We start from the raw sequence: 19,235 nt of genomic DNA, 5'->3' as shown, positions 1-19,235 counted from the left end.
GTATACCGTTGTGTATCGAATATACGATATATATCGATATTATCGGTATACCGAAATATATTGAAAATCAATACGTGTTGAATTATCGGTATATACCGTATATACCGAAATATATTTAAAAACAAGCGAAATTATGGAAACTCTTTAAAATCAATACGTATTGAAATTATATTTTTTTGATATACAAGTATTTGAAACGGTACGAGTTACGGAAATATTGATACGATAATAATATTGATATTATCCATACAAAAGTTCGGTATAATATACTACTATATTACAATATTTTCGATACGGTATACCGTATTGATCCGGCCGTATGTTTATATAGTGTCTGCATGATTTTTTTTTCGAGAAACAGACGGCCGAGAACTATTGATGAATATGTTTGGGGTAAATCCCATTGAATATAATATTGCGAATGACAAATGAATGACCAATGATCATATTGTAGATGAATGGGGTGGCACAATTATTAAAGTTAGTCCAAGGACGTTTAGATTTTAGAGATTTCCAATAAATTATTTCATGAACTAATTTCATGGATTTATATATAGAGCTGTGAGGTGGTACTAGGCTACTAGCTCATAAGAATGTCAATACAAAACAATTCATCAATGTCTTATAATGGTCGCTTGGATTTATTAATGATTTGTTTCTTTAGTTTATTTCTTATCCCAACAATCGTACGTTCCTCTTCCCTTATCATTTGCATACATCCCCTTGTTGGCCGCATGATAGTCCTACTTGCCGTTGGTTGCGTCGTATTTGGCCATACATGCATGAGTATATTCGTTGGTCCTTGGGTGAGGGGAAGATCAGCTTCTGGGATGATGTCTGGCTTGGGGCTAGCCCCATCCGGAATCTCTGCGTCCCGGGAAATGATCCTCCTCAATCCCAGGCCGTTGCATCATATTGGCATGAGCATGCATGGGATGAGGATATGCTGCACAGTTTGTCTTTCAGGTTTGGCGTACCTCCAGATGTGATAGACCAGATCAGAGCCACGCCGATCGAGTTGAGGGCGAAGGATGTGAGGTGGTGGAGTCTGACTAGTCATGGCGAGTTCTCCGTGACCTCAGCCTGGGAGAGCATCCGGACTAGATTGCCAAAGAGGGAGGTTTTTGGTCTTATTTGGAATCAAGGGTTGACCCCTACCATCTCGGTGTTCATTTGGAGGTTACTGTTTGGTATGCTGCCGGTGGATGAGAAGTTGCAGAGGAGGGGGATTGAGTTAGCGTCTAGGTGTCAGTGTTGTCGGTCTCCTTCGGTCGAGTCTCTCAATCATGTCTTCTTTTCGAGTCAGTCTGCGATTTCTGCATAGGAGTATTTCGATGCCTGGTTTCCTTCCTCGCACACAGCGATTCACACGAGCACTGATATTGCACTTAGACTAGGTCACTGGCGGAGGTCTTCTTTCCTGAAGGCTCCCGCCATGCATATTAGTTTTCTTGTTCCTTGTTTGATTGCTTAGTTTCTTTGTACGGAGAGGAACGACTGCAAGCATAGCGGTCATCCATTTCGTCATTCACATGTTATTTGGCAGGTCACTCATCACCTGCATGTGCTTATTCTGGCCGGCAGGATCACCCCGACTCATTGGAGGGGATGCTCGCCGTCGGTTGATTTCATGCCTTTCTCCCCCAGACAGCGTATTTTGCGGTCGCTCATGGTCCTATGGCATCCCCCTGATGCACCTTGGGTGAAGCTGAACACTGATGGTGCCTTCTCTACTTCGACACTCGAAGCGGGGGGAGGGGGAGGATTGGTTCGTGGTTCTGATGGAGGCCTTCTGCGCACCTTCTGTGCTCCGGTAGCTGCATCATCGAGCTTTGATGCGGAGCTTCTGGCTCTGATTCGGGGTTTGGAGATGGCTATGGAGCTTTCTACTCACATTTGGATAGAGCTGGACTCAGCGGTTCTGGTTAGTTTGCTGTCATCTGGACATCATGGCTCTGCAGATTTTAGACATCATATGGCTTTGATCTGGAGTATGACAGCCCAACGGTATGTTCAATTCTCACACATCTACAGAGAAGGGAACCGGGCTGCTGACTTTCTGGCAGGTAGGGGGTCCAGACCCCTGCCCTTACATACTTCGATCCAACTCTGCGCCTCGGTACCTGAAGGCGCTAGTTAAGATGGACCAGCTGGGATATCCTAACTTCCGTTTCCGACGTGGAGATGTGGATTGACCTCGCTCTCATGATGGTTAGAATTTTTGTATTTTCGTCTCTTCCTTTTGTTTATTTAGTCCTTCTTTTTCCTCTTGATAGCTGGGGGATCCCGGCCTGTGGGACATCTGGTTTTGCATGTTCATGTTCTTGTTTTTGGATCCTAGTCACTTTTGGGCTAAGATCATGTTTAGGAACATTATATTTGGAGCTTATTCACGGGTAGGGGGTCTGACTAAACCCCCTCCCACAAAGGGCGTTTTTTATTTAAAAAAAATTTCTCATTTGAACTTCAAATAGAATTATTTTATTTTATTTTATTGCAATATCTTTTATTTTATTTTTATAACGCAAATCAAGTAATTCGAATTTTTGAATGTGGAGTAATTATTTTGTGGATAGAGCGTAAATGTTATGTAACACAAATGTAGACCACATCTAGACTTCTTGAGAGATAAGCTTTGATCAGCAGTAGGAAGCTCCCATCCAAATTCTCTTCCTCCGTGATTTTGACATCAAACCAATGAAGACAGTAACAGCAGGTATCTAGCTGCATCAACTTTTCTCTGCATCTGCATCTGCATCTGCATCTCTTTCTAGCTAATGTTGATCCACATCGTTCACAACCGGTGTGTGGTGCATATAGAGTAAATGGACTATTTCTCTTAATAAGCTAGTCTTTTGGGTTGAGTTCTTATGTTTAGTCGGTATCTGATACCACAAATCCCATAGTAATCCTGGAATTTGCTAATGTATGCTCTTACATCATCACACACCCTTCCAAATTAGAACCTTCCAACCCTCCATTATTTATCCCCCCTCTCCCACATTACAAACCACACACTATCTCCATAATGGAACCGCCTCATTTCGTGATGTTCCCCTTCATGGCGCAAGGCCACCTGATCCCCGCCGTCGACATCGCCAAGATGCTCGCAAAGCGCGGCGTCACGGTGTCAATCCTCGTGACCCCGAAGAACGGGTGCAGGGTCAAGAAAGTGGTGGACCGTGCCATTGCCTCCGGGCTGAGCATCCGCGTGGTCCACCTCAGGCTGCCCTGCGCGGAGGCCGGGCTGCCCGATGGCTGCGAGCATTTCGACACGCTCCCGTCCAAGCACCTCGTGATGAACTTCTTCAAGGCCGCCGCCATGCTGCGAGGCCAGGTCGAGGCCTTTCTCGTCCGAGTTAATCCCACTTGCCTGATAGCCGACATGTGCTTCCCCTGGGCCACCAATATGGCCGCGCAGCTCGGAATCCCTCGCCTTGTCTTCCACGGCACCAGCTGCTTCTCCCTCACCTGCGTTAACGTGTTGCAAAACTCTTCGTTTTTAGAAGATATAGCTTCGGATAGAGAGTATTTTGTAGTGCCAGGATTGCCACACCGGATAGAGATCACGAAAATCCAGGCCAGGGGGTCTGTCGAGGATCTCGATCCGGAATGGGTCGAGATCCAGAAGCAGGTGTTCAACTCCGAGGAAGGCGCGGCCGGGACAGTGGCCAACACTTTCCAGGAGCTGGAGAGTGAATACGCCAACGAATACAGAAAACTCAGATCCAAAAAGGTGTGGTGCGTTGGACCGGTTTCGCTCTGCAACGTGGAGGAGTCCGACAAGGCAGAGCGAGGAAACACGGCCGCAATCGAAGGCCACGACTGCTTGAAATGGCTGGACTCCCACGCGCCGGGATCCGTCATCTACACCTGCCTCGGGAGCATATCGCGCGTGGGCGATTCACAGCTCGTGGAGATGGGACTAGGCCTGGAGGCCTCCAACCGCCCGTTCGTGTGGGTGATAAGGAACGCCTCGGGATCGTTCGAGGCGTGGCTGTCGGAGGAGAAATTCGAGGAGCGCGTGAAAGGGAGGGGGCTCTTGATCCGGGGGTGGGCCCCGCAGGTGCTGATACTGTCGCACAGGGCGACTGGGGGGTTTCTGACGCACTGTGGGTGGAACTCGACGCTGGAGGGGGTGAGCGCGGGGGTGGGGATGGTCACGTGGCCCGTGTTTGCGGAGCAGTTCTGCAACGAGAAGTTCATCGTGGGGGTGATCAAGACGGGGGTGAGAGTCGGGGTGGAGGAGCCGGTGCTGCTGGGGATGGACGAGGGCGGCGAGGCACAGGTGAAGAGGGAGGATGTGAGGAGGGCAATTGAGGAGTTGATGGATGGGGGAGTGGAGGGGGCGGAGAGGAAGGAGAGGGCGCGGAGGCTCGGGGAGGCGGCGAAGAGGGCGGTGGAGGAAGGAGGGTCGTCTCAGGTTAGCATGACGGAGCTTATACAGGATATGGTGCGGCTCAAGGCTAGCTATGCTGATAAATCTCCGGATGCTGCTAAAGTAGATGAAATTTCTTCACTGATTTGTACACCAGTCAACTAGAACAAACTCGATCTTCTGATGATGGAAATTGTGTTGCTCATTCAAATTTCTTTTTTCTTTTGGGAATTCCCTTGAGAGAGTAGTTTGTTTTTTTTACGTGTTGCAATAATATCACTGTCGTTTTATCTGCTCCACACAAAAATAACACTGCATGCTTATTGGCCTATGACTATGATGAGTCTCTCAAATAGCTTTTAGTTTCGTTAGGGTTCAAACTATCTCATCTCATTCGATCTTCTATGGAATTTGTTTTGATTATTCCAATTCTTTTTTTCTTTCGAATTTCCTTAACAATGTAATTTGTGTTTTACAAAAGCTATGCAATTTTGGATTTTACATCATGCCATCAACAGCTCTCCTCAAATTTTATCCCTTCCTTTTAATTATTCATAGATTTTACGTTACTTTTTAATCCCTCGGTCCAAAAAATATAATATTATTTGTGGATGACACGAGTTTTAATAAAAATTAGTAAAGTAAGAGAGAGGGTGAGAAAAAATGGAAAAAGTACCAGATCGAAACTTTCTATTTTTAGAAATTAGACTATTTTTTGTGGACATCCCAAAATGACAAAATGAAACTTATTTTTGTGGACGGAAGGAGTATTATATTTCTTAATCAACAAATAACAATCACAATCCACCATACGCTCCCTTTACTATTTATTGGTCTCATTACTTTATTTTTTTAAATTAAAAATGCAATTAAGGCATCGACGAGCCTTTTGGATTTTAAGAGTTGGATAATCCAAAGAAGACACGTCTGAAAGGTTGAGATTAATATAAAACTAATCTCAGTTTTCTTCGCTGGACATTTTTGTACAAGTGAGAATCAATTGGACATTTTTGTACAAGTGAGAATGAATTGCGTGAGAGTTTTTTTGTGTGAAAAAAAGTATGTAATGAATAGAGTCATTACTAGAAAATTGGCTTATTATAACACTCGAAAATGCCACTAGAAATATGTTGTCATGGAAATTTATCTATAATGGCACCTTAAGCAAGTGCTGTGACAGTGTGTCCCTTCCCTTCGCCGTGCGAGTCTCGCTAGGAGGAGACGCCCGCAACAAGTCCCCCTCCAACGGGCACAGCCAATCCCGCTGAGAAAAGACAAGTCCAATTTTTTAACCCGCGTTGTGGATGCCCTAAGCAAATCCAGAGTGGACACGTGTCAATTATTTATTAGGCACTTAAAAGATGAGGCCATATATTTCAAGTCGAGAATCCAATGATTAAAAATCCAAGCAAATAGGAGTAGTAAAAGAAGCAAAGACATGATACTGCCGGTTTCCTTCTCCGATCAATCACTTCTTTAATGAGATAGTATAATCGGTGATCTTCTTCTCTAAGACAACTGCTTCGATTCCTAATGAGTTTCTGAGCAAGATCTGACCTGACAATTAGATCTGCTGGTGATCGGGGGGTTCTTGAGCGTTTCGGAAGTGGTTCTGTTCTGAGTTGGCCACGGTGCGCGGTAGTCGGTGAGATTTGGGGTTGACCGGTCTCTGATGGTTATGTCCGTTCAGTGGTTCTCCTTTGTGACAATTGGTTGAGATTTGGGGGAGGTCCTTGGCCCGGTGCAGTCACTATTGTGACCTGAGCCATATTCCAGAATCTCTTATTTCTATTGTTTTTTTTTTGTCTCAGATCCGTTTGGATCTTTTACTTGTGATACTAACGTGTTTACTTAGTGCGCAGCTGATACACGGTGTTAACTGGTGGTTCAGCTCCGGTGGAGAAACTGAACTGAACATAGCTAGGGTTTCGATTGATTGTATCTTGCTACTTAGCATTCTTGTATCTTTGATTCTTCTTTTGTACTTGGTCTGTTACTCCAGAGACGGACCATCTGTGTGACAAGGTGTAAACAAAAAAAAAGTGCCGGTAATTAGTGAATTTATGATGATCTGATCCTTACCACTATAAAAATAATTCTTGGACTTCACCATTTGCATGTATACACACTCTGAATTTTAAAAATATCACTTGTAGTTTCTAGAGTTTGATGTTTGCACATTTTAGTCATTTTACAATTTTTTCAATATTTTTTAGACTTAAATGTCCCAAACAATAGAAGACATTTGTATATATTTGTTTACACACTCACAGCCTCCTAGTATACTCTAATAAATGTTGTGATTTAGGCTTTAGACGAGTGAAGATAAGGTCGTAATAGGATAAATACTAATTTACTTGAGAGGGAGTGTTAATACTCCACTAACTAGTGTATAAAAAGAAATAACAATGTTCATTTTTTTTCCACTCGCGAAACAAAGCTCTACTTTGTGGTAAAATGTGTGTCGAACTAATTATGGTATGCAAACTTATGGTGCAACTTAATCTAAGTTTGTTGTCATTACGATGCAACTTAAACTAAGTTTTTATTATACTTAACGGATAAGAGAATCAATCTTTTTTTGCTTCCAAAATAAAATAGAATTCATCTTTAATATATTTCGGTTCTTGTGAATAATACTAGATTGATACTTCCTCTGTCCCACAAAATTTATCTCATTTCACTTTTTACCATTTTTTTTTGTAGTGGACCACATATTGCACTAACTCATTTCTACTTACATTTTATTATAAAACTAATTAATATATAAAAGTATGACTCACATTCCACTAACTTTTTCAACTCATTTTTCATTATATTTTTTAAAACTCGTGCCCGATCAAAATGAGACAATCTTTGTGGGACAGAAGGAGTATTAGTTTTCACTCTTCCACAATTATTTAATTAGAGTAGACTGAACAATACCAATAATTCAATTGCTGCAGTTTCAATTTATTTAACTAGTAGTAATAAAAATCAGTTTTATATTTTCTTTCATTGCAATTGAACTATGAGCTATAAATTTATATTTGTGAAGTACATATCTGCAGCTACAAATTTTTGGAAAATAGAATGACTCGAGAATGCACTAATATAAGCGTATCCACAATCCAAGGAGAAGCTATATATTTTCACAGGAACATTTGAAATATACCCCGCTATTATGGTGGAATCACACACACCTATTACATATAAACAAAAATACTTGATACCACAACTCTCTCTTTTTTTTTATCTATTCACAATGTCGATAGCTACCTTACAATCAATTTTGTCATCAACCATAATACTCCTATTTTTTATGGTTGCAGCTGCCCACGAGCACCCTGCCGAGAGCAACCAGCCACAAGCTACACACAAAAACACTCATAGAAATCTTCTTCCCGCGCATCAGGCAGAAGGACCTGGCCCATGGAAGGATGCTCATGCAACCTTCTATGGCCCACCCGAGGGCACCCTAGGTTGGAATTTTTTTTTTTTTTGAGGTGATGCATTAAAAGATGGATGGTATGGTATGTGTAGGAGGAGCATGCGGGTACGAGGATTGTGACAAGAAAACATACGGTCCACACACTACTGCGTTGAGTGAAGCACTGTTCAAGGGTGGGACGACATGCGGAGCTTGCTACGAGATCAAATGTGGCAAAGGGAGCCAATGGTGCAAACCAGGTCAGCCAACGGTGCATGTTACCACCACGGACCTTTGCCCTGGCGGGGGCGAGGGGTGGTGCAATGTGCCTAAGGAGCACTTTGATATGTCCCAACCCGCGTTCCTCAAGATAGCGGAATACAAGGGTGGTATCGTCCCAGTCAAATATCGCAGGTAAGGGAAAGGGTTATGTTAATTATATAACATTATGATTTTGTTGGTATTTTGTGTAAAATGAAGTGTAAGCCCCTATCAAAACAGCAAGACATAGGAAAATTATTATTTCATACAAAATTTAGAATACCATCCCTTACTACAACAATTTTCTGCATCCGATAGCATTGCATTGCATTGAGTTTAATTAATTGTGTTTGGGTTATAGAGTTGCATGCAAGAGAGAAGGCGGCATTCGGTTCAAAATAACGGGGAATCCATATTTCAACATGGTCGGGATAACAAACATGGGTGGCGCGGGTGATATAACAAAGGTAGAGGTGAAAGTGGGAATGCAATGGACGGCATTGAAACACGACTACGGCGACAGGTGGGATACCAATGCAGCCCTTGTTGGAAAGAAGCTAACCTTTAGAATCACGACGAGCAACGGAAAAACTATCATCACAGAGCAAGCTGCCCCACGAAACTGGCATTTTGGCCAGACTTTTCAAGGCAATCGCCTCGTGACATGAACAAAACCTAGCCTAGTTGGAGTACAAAATATGAAAGCTATCTTTGTTGATTTATTATTCTAATGATTATCTTTAGTTTTGTTATTTTATTTAAGGTAAGTTAGGATTTGATTTCCTGTTTCATTTGGTTAGATTTAAGATTTAGTTGAGTATTGATTATTTTATTTGTTTTAGAATTGTATTGAAATGCTAGAACTCTAATATATTCGTCTATATATATTGAGGGGACGATCGAGAGGTACAAGTATCCAAAACAGCAAAATATGACTCTTATTGAGGGACGGAGGGAGTAAAATTTTGTTCTTGCATAAACTCTTGTATTCTACGAATTTCTTTAGTAAATAAACACTTTAATTTGATGCAATTTCAAATGTGGATTGCAGCAGAATTAGGAATTCATTAACAATTGAGCACCTTGAAGAAATTCAATATTAAGATGGTAGAATACAACTTCATTTTCAGTAAGGCTAATAGACACCTAACAAAGCCATAAGATCTTGCATTTATACAGCATGGACCATATCTACCCTCACTGATGGTTTCTTACAAAAATGCTTCAAAGATTAAGGGCAAGTCGTCAAACTGCAATCACAATCGTAGCAGAATACCAAGCCTTCGTCTGTCATATAAACAAAACAACCTTATACCAGAAGATTGTTTGCCATATAACATTACACAGAATGTATTGCAGATATGAAGGTTCAACCCATGTTAGGTGGAGGGGGTTGGTACATCCCATGACCCTGCATTTGCTGCTCCAAGAAACCCTGAGGTGGTGGCATAGGTGGCCTTCCCATTTGTGCACCGGGGGTAAAATTTGACATAGGACCACTGCCAGCAGGAGGAGGAGGTGGGGCAGGCAGATTTCCACCAGGTGGCATAGGTCTTGGTCCATTGGCTAAAGGAAAAGGCATCGAAGTTGGAGGCCTAGGAGGATTGCCAGTTGGAGGTGCTGGAGGCAGTCCTTGTGGAGGAGGAGGAGGTGGTGGCATAGGCCTAGGTGGGGCACCAGGAACTGCAGTCCCATTAGCTGCAGGAGCAGGTTGAGGTTTATTCGCCTCTGGTGGTTTTGTCTTAAAGTACAACTGCAACTGTGCATTCAAGCATCCCACAAAGAAAACGTGAGTAAGGTATAAGATCCTGAAATGTAAAGATAGCAGTGATGTGCGATCATCTTGGAGCGAGCTAGAACTGTAGTATCGCTAGTACCATGATACATAATGTGGAAGGAAGTGGCGCATACCGTGAACATCTTCGAGTCTGGATCCCAGTGGGAGAAGAATTTGGGAGTTGACTTATCAATCTCTATACTTGGAACCTAAAAGATAAAGATCGAGGGATGAGCTTACTGGTCCAAGTAAGTGCAATGCATATATGATGCATTCAGACTGGGAATGGATTATTACCTTGAAAGCTATAATTTCATATGGTTCAGCAGCAAATAACAGGTATTGATATCTTTTATCAAACGGTTGAACTTTCTGCAAATTGCATCGAGAGCAACGTGAGTATATATAGAAGTGCATTGCTAAAAATATGTGGGAAGCAAGAGAATCAGTAAGTAATTGTATTCAATATTTTATGCATAAAGCTAGCTGCAGTGTCGGAAGGTACCTGCTCAAAGGATGACATAAACCGATGCCTTGGCTTTGTATTTTCTTCAATCTCGGGATATTCTATCTGAAATGACCAATTCATCAAAATTCTTAGGAAAGTAAATTACTTAATTTCTGGCTATTAACGTGAAACAGTAAGAAGCTGAAATTGCTTTCAATTATAAAATAATATGGGTTTTTATGGCATCCAATGCCCCATGCTAAGGCCAGAAAAATCAGTAACAGAACTAATTGCATACAAGAATGAGCTCATGGTGATAACTGATAAATCCCAATTAGAAGATCAAGCATTACTATTTCGATTTTCATGATAAAACATACAAGAAGCAAAAACGCCCACCTGGAAAAGCAGTGATCTCTGTTTGGTCTCCCCGTCAAATTGCTTGGTCACGCGATATCCAGGCCGACCAATTTTAACTGACACAACAGGAACATATCTTAACTACATAGTACAATATATGCAGCTACGACGGTTCACTATCTTTGCAACAAATTCTCTAAATTATTTTACATATTCTACAATGAGTGTAAATTATTTTATATCACGGTAACTCATTTTAGTACACTGTTTAATGAAAAAGGTTTCCTTAATATAAAATTGCAAATTAAATGGATTATTGCTTCCATATATTCACAAATTCACGATGCAATTTAACCAGTCAGAAAACAACTTTTTACAAACATTAGATTATGTGATAAGGAAAAAAAAGGAAAAAATAAATAAAAATTTGGCTAGGCGAAATGAGAAACAGCAATTCATCGACAAAGTAAAATGGTAAAAATAAAGCAACTGGATTGATCGATTACCAACTTTCTTCAGATTAACTTTGCGCTTATGGGGTTGCGGTTGAGCTGGAGCTTCTTTTGCTTCACGAGCCGCTCGCTTAGCCAAGTTGGTCTGGTGACGCTTCCCCTGTGTATGCGCTAAGTAATTCCCCTCGTTGTTGTGCAGGGTCAAGCAGAGCTTGCACTCGTAGCTGCAACACTATCACGTCAAAGAAGTCGAAGTAAAGAAGAAAGCGCCTATGCCCCAAATTCTAGGGTTTTACCTTCCAAGGTGATTGCGCATGAAATATGGATCTTTGGCCAAATCAATCGTTTCTAGGGCAAGCCGGCGGAGCCGCTCCCGCCGGTCGATGGCCTCATTCTGGGCGGTGGCGGCCCCACCGCTTCCCGGCTTAGAACCCCACTCCCTGTCCATTGCTGTAAATCTGAGTAGAAATGAGGATGGGAGAAATCAGAAATGAAATTACTTAATTTAATTTTGAATAATGTTATAGAATGGGCCCAATTACTGCTCATTTTATGGGCCTAACAAAGATGCCCAAATAGATCTAGTGGGAGAGTAATACGGCGTCGTTTCGCATTTCGTAAATGTAAATGTGTAAAATCTCTTCAGTAAATGCAAAACCCATTCCAAAACCCTCTTTGAGGCTTCCGTTTTCCCCCTCCGGAATCCACAGCAGTTGGCGAAAGAGATAGAGATGGTGGTGCGATTGAGGCTGTCGAGATTTGGATGTCGGAACAAACCGTTCTATAGATTGATGGCAGCTGATAGCCGATCCCCGAGAGATGGCAAGCATTTGGAAGTCTTGGGATACTATAACCCCCTACCTGGTAACCCTAGAATTCCATAGTTATTGATTACGCAAGGATGCGCAGTACTTGAATTTTATGTTTAATCGATTGGATCTCCGAACTTGAAATACATTTGTTTGTGAATTCGGCAAAGATTATTTGTAATTTTCGTCCTCAGATTCGTTTCACGCGCCATATGATAAGCTGATTTCAGCTGCTGTTCAATTTAGGAAATGTTAATAAATTTTGATTTGCAAATTATGCAGGTCAGGATGGAGGTAAAAGAATGGGAGTTAACTTTGATAGAGTGAAGTAAGTGAGTTTATAGTAGTTAATTTGATATTTTATTGTTATTCATCTCAACTGTCTCATCTACTCTGTCCAAGTGTTATGAAGAACAATTGATATCGTAAGGATGTTGCGTAATGCATTGCGAACTTATTATTGCGGATCTCTTTTGATTTGCGTCATTTGATTTGCATCACTGTATAACTATAGGAGTATCTCAAACTGCCCAAAATATAGTATTTTGACAAAAAATGATGTCAACATTTGAATTTCGGGTAGCTAGTTGAGGAGATGCGAAACTATTGAGTTCCATCCATGTACTCTTAGCTGCTCCACAGCAAGCCAATTGCGTTTAAAAGGGTTTTATTGCATTCTGAAAGGTAGTCTACAAATCTTGCAAAACAATGTTACTTATAACATTTAGTATTGGCATTCACATCATAACATCTTAGGTTTGTTCCAGATGCTGCGGATAAAGCAGTATATATGTTTACTCACGTTCTCGTTTATCCTGATGTCTCCGATCACCATACAGGTATTGGCTTTCAGTTGGTGCACAACCCTCTGATCCTGTTCAGCGCCTTCTCTTTCGAGCAGGCCTGTTGCCTCCCCCACCCATGCTGGCAATGGGACGGAAAGGAGGTCCACGAGAAATGCGCCCAGTTGATCCACTGAGTGGGCGTGTTATGACAGAGGCCAAGAAAGATAGTGTTGTAAAACAGAAAGCTGGTGAGGATGAGAGCGGGAGTGAGAGTTCTTGATATGTCAGGCCTGCGATATAAGTTCGTAGATTGGTGACTTTTTCTCCGAGTCTTTTGTTACATTAATAATGAAAATATTATGACATTAGTGCCACACTGTCTTCTATTTAGTTCTGTCATTTGTGGAATTAGATCATAATCAGCGTTAGCTTATAATAGCTGGTTTTGTGATTGTGACTATCTGTATGCTGTGTATATCTGCTTGTAAAGCAGGAGAGACCAATCTTTCCTGTGTAGTGGAGGATTCTTGAAAGGCCATTTTTGTTCATCATTTTGTTGGGATTTTTATTAATCTTCCTGTTTGGGTCATGATAGGTGTTTAGTGATCATTGAGATCGTCCGATATGCTAATTTTCCGTGATTGTTGTGCTCTTCCGAAGCTATTCTTGTTCAAGATCTACATTGAATTTTATTTAGGCCTATTGAAACAGAAAATGGGGTTGCAGATAGTGACATTGCATATGTTTAGGGTGCTCCCTTTGCTGCCAAGAAAGAGATGTATGCACCATAATTAATTCTACACTTCACTGATGCAACAGCAATTTCTTAGAGACGGCTTCTGGTTCTTTTTTTTTTTTTGAAAAAAACTGGACAATTACCATGTTTTATTTGGGCCCAGATTAGAGTCCACGGAAATATTAATTAGACATATTTGAATTTATTATCTTAGCTTTTAAGATCTCTTTTGTTGTGGACCTTGAGGCAAAAAAAACATTATACAGCCTTCTACATTAGAATTAGAATAATAATAATAATAATAATAATAATAATAATAATAATAATAATAATAATAATAATAATAATAATAATAATAATAATAATAATAATAATAATAATAACAATAATAATAATAATAATACGATTGCAAAATAGAATAGAAACAAATTATTCAACCGATATGGCACGATTTTGATAGACTATCCGAGTTACCAAATTCGACACTGAAAAACCATCGACATTATACTGAAAATAAATTTGGATCAACAATGCATATTTGGATAAAAAAAAGGAAGGTGGTGGAATATGAATTCTTGATCTTCTGCTGTGAATCAATTGACATTTATAATAAAAATACGACGACCAGTAACGATGGGAAATTGTATTATTCAATTATAATAAGAGCATCCGCAATGGCAGACGTCCACGCGAAATTCCCACCGGTGTGCGGGAATTTTGTGGCGGACGTCCGCCATTGCGCGTCCCAGGCACGGATACGGAATTCCGCGAAGGAATTCGCAGTTCCGCGGTGTTACGATCACAAAACTTACAATCACAAAGAACCTGAAGCAGAAATGAGAGGGAAGGAAAGTTGAGGGGTCTAGATGCAAATGAGAGAGAAGGGAAACAGATGGAGTATAAATACAGACTCTCATCTGATAGCAGTGATGAAAAATTGTGTGAATGTGTGCTTGAGCACCTTGGGCAGAGGATCGTGGATCCGAAGCATTTTATCTTAGCTTAGTTTCGTATTTCCTTATCGTTCAATTCCTTACATATGGTTCTTATTTGATCATCTGAATCTATCAAGTCATCTGTATTACATTCTGCAATTGGTGTTATTAGTTGATTAGTTGAGTTCTCTGTTTTTGTGTGTGAATTGTGGTGTTGATCTTGTTGATTTGGCGTTGCGGAGTGTAATTGTGGAGTTGAGCTTGCAATATTCAGCTGGATAGAGCTGAATCGTAACAAATGGTATCTAGAGCCAACGTTCCTCGGAAAATGACGTCGGCGACGCGATTGACGGAGGCGGAGAAGATAGAGTTGGAATGGGAGAGTGTATGGGAGAGGATTAAGGACAGGATGGAGGCATCTTTCTGCAAAATCCAGCGAGAACAAGAGGTGAAATTAGATAAGATACTGAGGTCGCTTCAAGACCTGCGCTCCACGATGGAGGCAAGGGATGCGAGTTCCGGCAGCTGCAAATTACAATTGGAGCTTCCTAAATTCTCCGATAATCTGGATTTTCAGAAATCAATTGATGTTGATCGAGCAATTGCTGATGAGGATCTAATGGAGCAACATAGCAGTGGAAGATATGAAGAAATGGATACAGAGTTGGAGATAGGAGTGGAGGATTGTGCAGGAGTGTCGATGGAAATTGAGGATGTGGAGTTTTTGGAGGTAACGGTGACTCCATTGCAGAAAACAAAGGAAATGGAGATATTCATGCCTCTGCCCAATGGGAAATCAACGAAGGTGAAGAAGGGGAGGGAATTGGAGCAGGATAACCTTGAGGGGACTGAACGTCTATCACATGCTCAACAAAATGCGCCAGTGAATGAGCTGACTGTGGGTTTACCTATCTTAAACTGTTACAGTTTGTCATTGTCGTGGCTGCTCAATTGGTTTCCGAGACCTATGGTGAAGCTGAAGTTCGTGGCCCAACGTGATGATGAGCTCTACGAGGGGTTTGATGATCGTAGTAAGGGTTTTGTTGTGTATGGGGAATGTAGCATCTTCGATGCTAGAGGGCGTTCGAAAATTTGGTGGAAAAATGGGTTTACAGTGGTGGAAAATCAACCTGATCAGATGAGTGGTGCTTTGTGGCATTTACCTGGCCTATTCGACGGAGTGTCGATGAGGTCTTTAGTTGGTAATTTTCTTATGCAAAAATTGTTGGAAGTGTGCAATGGAGGGCAGAAAAGGCAAGTATTGCTAAGGGTGGTTAAGGAACCAGGGAAACTCATTAGTATGTCTCTGAACACACATGGCACTCGGATGGTTCAGCGGTGCTTGCAATGCTTCATTACAAAGGCTAGTAAGTTCATTTTTGTTGCTGCTATAAAGTACTATCTGGATATGGCAATGCATCAGTATGGGTGTTGTGTTGTACAACAGTTTATCACTCGTTCCATAGGAGAATCTCATGAAAACTTGGCTACTACAAATTTGGTTGCTGATAAAGCAGCAAATGGACTACTGCTTGCTCTAGAGGCGTTTGGATTGTTTCATGACCTTCATGTGGCCCGTGGACATTTGGGGAAGCAATTGGATATGGATAAGGCAAAGTTGCAGGGGGTAATGAGATGGCTCGGTGCAGACGAATGTGATGGTGTTTTCAAGATTGCAAACGAAGCTGTGGTTCAAACGTTATGTGGTCTTAGTGAGCCCAAGAAGAAGGAGATGAACATATCGTTGTCTTCAACATCCATGATTCAATTTGTACAGATGCATCTTGCTGCATCTAACCCTTTTGAAAATGTTGAAGACATTGCCAAAAGTTTTGATAATCCGCTTGAAGGCGTTGAAAGAGTTGGGTGGTTTTTAGCATCCTCATATGCGAGCCCAAGAAACTATCGTTCATTAAAGCGATTGTCAGTTCGATTTCCTAGGCCCATGGTGAAGATGAAATCTATGAAGTATGTTGGCAAAGCTAGGCCAAAGAGTTGGAGATGGGTGAATTCTACATTGAGGCTGACATACATATGCTTGCTGATAATAGCATTTGATATAGTGGTGAGAGTGTTAAGGTGGATACAAGGGAGATCAGTGGCTCATTCGTTGGAGGCTCGGGTTCTTTCCTTCCTTGAGGACAAGGAAGCTTTAGGGGGGAGTAATTGTTGCATGATAAAAATGAAGAGAATTGAACGTGGGCTGCAAAGGAGAGTAGTTGCTTAAGCGGAGGAAGAAGAAGGTCAGTAGGCTTATCTCTGTGATTCCTTGAGGACAAGGAATCTTAAGGGGAATGGATTGTTACGATCACAAAACTTACAATCACAAAAAAACTGAAGCAGAAATGAGAGGGAAGGAAAGTTGAGGGGTCTAAATGCAAATGAGAGAGAAGGGAAACAGATGGAGTATAAATACAGACTCTCATCTGATAGCAGTGACGAAAAATTGTGTGAATGTGTGCTTGAGCACCTTGGGCAGAGGATCGTGGATCCGAAGCATTTTATCTTAGCTTAGTTTCGTATTTCCTTATCGTTCAATTCCTTACATATGGTTCTTACTTGATCATCTGAATCTATCAAGTCATCTGTATTGCATTCTGCAATTGGTGTTATTAGTTGATTAGTTGAGTTCTCTGTTTTTGTGTGTGAATTGTGGTGTTGATCTTGTTGATTCGGCGTTGCGGAGTGTAATTGTGGAGTAGAGCTTGCAATATTCAGCTGGATAGAGCTGAATCGCAACACGCGGCATTCCATGGAATTCCGTGCGGACGTCCGCCATTGCGTTGACGCTCGCGGAATTCCCGTTTAATGCATTAAATAAATTTTTTTTTTCGGTTCCTATATATATATCCCGTTGAACTTTATTTCATTCGCACCACTTGTATTAACAAGTTTCTCTCTCTCTAAAAATACATTTCTTGTGAATCAACAATGGAGCACCACGACAGCGATTCACCCGCCTCGAGCGAGTCACCGGCGCCCCATTTTCCCATCGGCGGGAGTACGCCGATGTCCGCTACGATGCCTCAAATGCTGGGGATGATGCCCCAGTCTCAAATGCCACCGGGAATGATGCCCGGGTACTACAACATGTACCCGATGTGGTTGCATTTTCTCCGTATTCGCGTCGAAATTTTAATTCCGTAAATTGTTTACTTCCGAAAATTGTCTAATTTTTTAATTTGTAATTTTTTTTTAATTGTGGGAATTCCGCAGGAAATTTCGCCACTGTACAGTGAGAATTCCTTATGACGTGGCAGGAAGTGTTTTTGGGAATTCCGCACAACTGTGGATGCTCTAAAACCTTAATATGGGCCCTCTAAAAACTTATAAGCAATACGATAGTCCAACCAAAAATAAACAGATGGAGCCCAGTCTATGTCTATAATACCTCCCAACTCTTAAAATATTACCCCCAGCTTTATGGTTTAATTACAAGGTTGCCATTTCTCTGCTGCAAAAACGGGAATCGAATCTAAGCCGCGAGCTAAGAGCATCTCCAATGGCGGACGTCCGGTCGGACGTCCGCGACGGGCGACCGGGACGTCCGCCATTGGAGCGTCGAAGGTCGGATACGGATGTCCCGTGAGGACGTCGGGTGTCCTCGGACGTGTGGGCGACGGGCGGGCGGACGTCCGCCATTGTGGAGTGGGTCGGACGTCCGGTAAATATTTTTTTTTAAAACTCTATATATACGGCTCGTTGAACTTCATTTCATTCGCACCACTTGTGTTAACAAGTTTCTCTCTCTACATCTCTAATTTCAAGTCTATCTAGAATGTCTAGTGACAGTGATAGTGAGAATGAATTGGAGGTCGCTGTGGAAGGTGCGATAGATAGGCTGCTACAGCAGAGGGCGCAGCGGCGGCAGCAGGCTGCGGTACCTCGGCCGATCCATCGTCGAACTACAGTACCCCGTGACCACATTGCTGCACATATTCGGTTGTATGCAGACTACTTCGCTCCTCAACCGCGTTTTGGGGAAGCCTTATTCCGACGACGCTTTAGGATACATCGTCCGCTGTTTCTGCACATCGTGGGTGCTTTAGAGAGAAGATACCTGTATTTTAGGATCAGGGAGGATGCAGCTGGCAAACCCGGACTCACGCCCTTGCAGAAGTGCACTGTCGCAATCAGACAACTGGCGTACGGAGGCGCGGCCGACATGTTCGACGAGTACCTCCACATTGGCGAGTCGACTACCGTCGAGTGTCTGCAGAATTTTTGCGCGGGTGTGAGAGCGATATTCGGTGAGCGGTATCTTCAGAGTCTGAGCCCCGAAGACTGCCAGAGTCTGATAGATATGCATGGGTCGGTGCACGGGTTCCCTGGGATGTTGGGCAGCATAGATTGTATGCATTGGGAGTGGAAGAACTGCCCGCCGCCTGGAAGGGAATATACACTACCGGCTTCAAAGCCAAGCATTCCACGATGATCCTTGAAGCTGTAGCTGACTACCGGCTGTGGATATGACATGCTTATTTCGGAGTCGCCGGGTCGAACAACGACATCAACGTTCTCCAGTCGTCGCCCCTGTTCAATGCTCAGTGCAATGACGTTGGTCCCGCCATCAGTTTCGTCGCCAACGACAACCAGCACAATATGGGATACTATTTGGCGGATGGGATATACCCAAACTGGCCCGTCTTTGTGAAGACAATCAAGCATCCGCTCGGGCAAAAGAAGTCATACTTTGCGAGCCGTCAGGAAGCAGCGCGCAAGGATGTGGAGCGGGCATTTGGTGTGCTCCAGAGTCGATGGGCGGTAGTCAAGGGTCCTGCATGGCAGTGGTATATTCCCAACATCGGCGATGTCATGTACGCATGTATCATAATGCACAACATGATTGTCGAAAATGAAGGTGCGGAACTGACTCAGTGGACCA

At 42.4% G+C, this 19,235-nt stretch overlaps 4 protein-coding genes across 4 annotated transcripts; 3 read left to right on the top strand and 1 right to left on the bottom strand.

Annotated features, from left to right (window-relative positions):
• The first annotated feature begins 1,669 nt into the window (after positions 1-1,669).
• LOC121800793 (UDP-glycosyltransferase 73C4-like) lies at positions 1,670-4,670 on the top strand. The gene is made up of 2 exons (XM_042200294.1): positions 1,670-1,924; positions 2,879-4,670. Exons 1-2 carry the CDS (start codon positions 1,670-1,672, stop codon positions 4,541-4,543), a joined length of 1,920 nt encoding a protein of 639 aa, XP_042056228.1. The 3' UTR covers positions 4,544-4,670.
• A 3,208-nt stretch (positions 4,671-7,878) lies between these two features.
• On the top strand, positions 7,879-8,716 carry LOC121800792 (expansin-A14-like). Its single transcript, XM_042200293.1, has 2 exons — positions 7,879-8,201; positions 8,410-8,716. Exons 1-2 carry the CDS (start codon positions 7,879-7,881, stop codon positions 8,714-8,716), a joined length of 630 nt encoding a protein of 209 aa, XP_042056227.1.
• Positions 8,717-9,093: 377 nt separating this feature from the next.
• On the bottom strand, positions 9,094-11,567 carry LOC121801564 (splicing factor 3A subunit 2-like). The gene is made up of 7 exons (XM_042201083.1): positions 11,382-11,567; positions 11,140-11,309; positions 10,673-10,749; positions 10,331-10,396; positions 10,123-10,197; positions 9,960-10,034; positions 9,094-9,807 (listed from the first exon to the last, which is right to left on the bottom strand). Exons 1-7 carry the CDS (start codon positions 11,531-11,533, stop codon positions 9,418-9,420), a joined length of 1,005 nt encoding a protein of 334 aa, XP_042057017.1. The 5' UTR covers positions 11,534-11,567; the 3' UTR covers positions 9,094-9,417.
• Positions 11,568-11,720: 153 nt separating this feature from the next.
• Positions 11,721-13,251, top strand: LOC121798593 (30S ribosomal protein S16-2, chloroplastic/mitochondrial-like). The gene is made up of 3 exons (XM_042197668.1): positions 11,721-11,949; positions 12,177-12,222; positions 12,734-13,251. The coding sequence occupies exons 1-3, from the start codon at positions 11,817-11,819 to the stop codon at positions 12,957-12,959; spliced, it is 405 nt and encodes a 134-aa protein (XP_042053602.1). The 5' UTR covers positions 11,721-11,816; the 3' UTR covers positions 12,960-13,251.
• Positions 13,252-19,235: the final 5,984 nt, after the last annotated feature.

Source organism: Salvia splendens, chromosome 4 (assembly GCF_004379255.2).
Source record: "Salvia splendens isolate huo1 chromosome 4, SspV2, whole genome shotgun sequence".
Lineage (NCBI taxonomy): Eukaryota > Viridiplantae > Streptophyta > Magnoliopsida > Lamiales > Lamiaceae > Salvia > Salvia splendens.
This window is presented reverse-complemented; position numbering and strand designations above follow the sequence as displayed.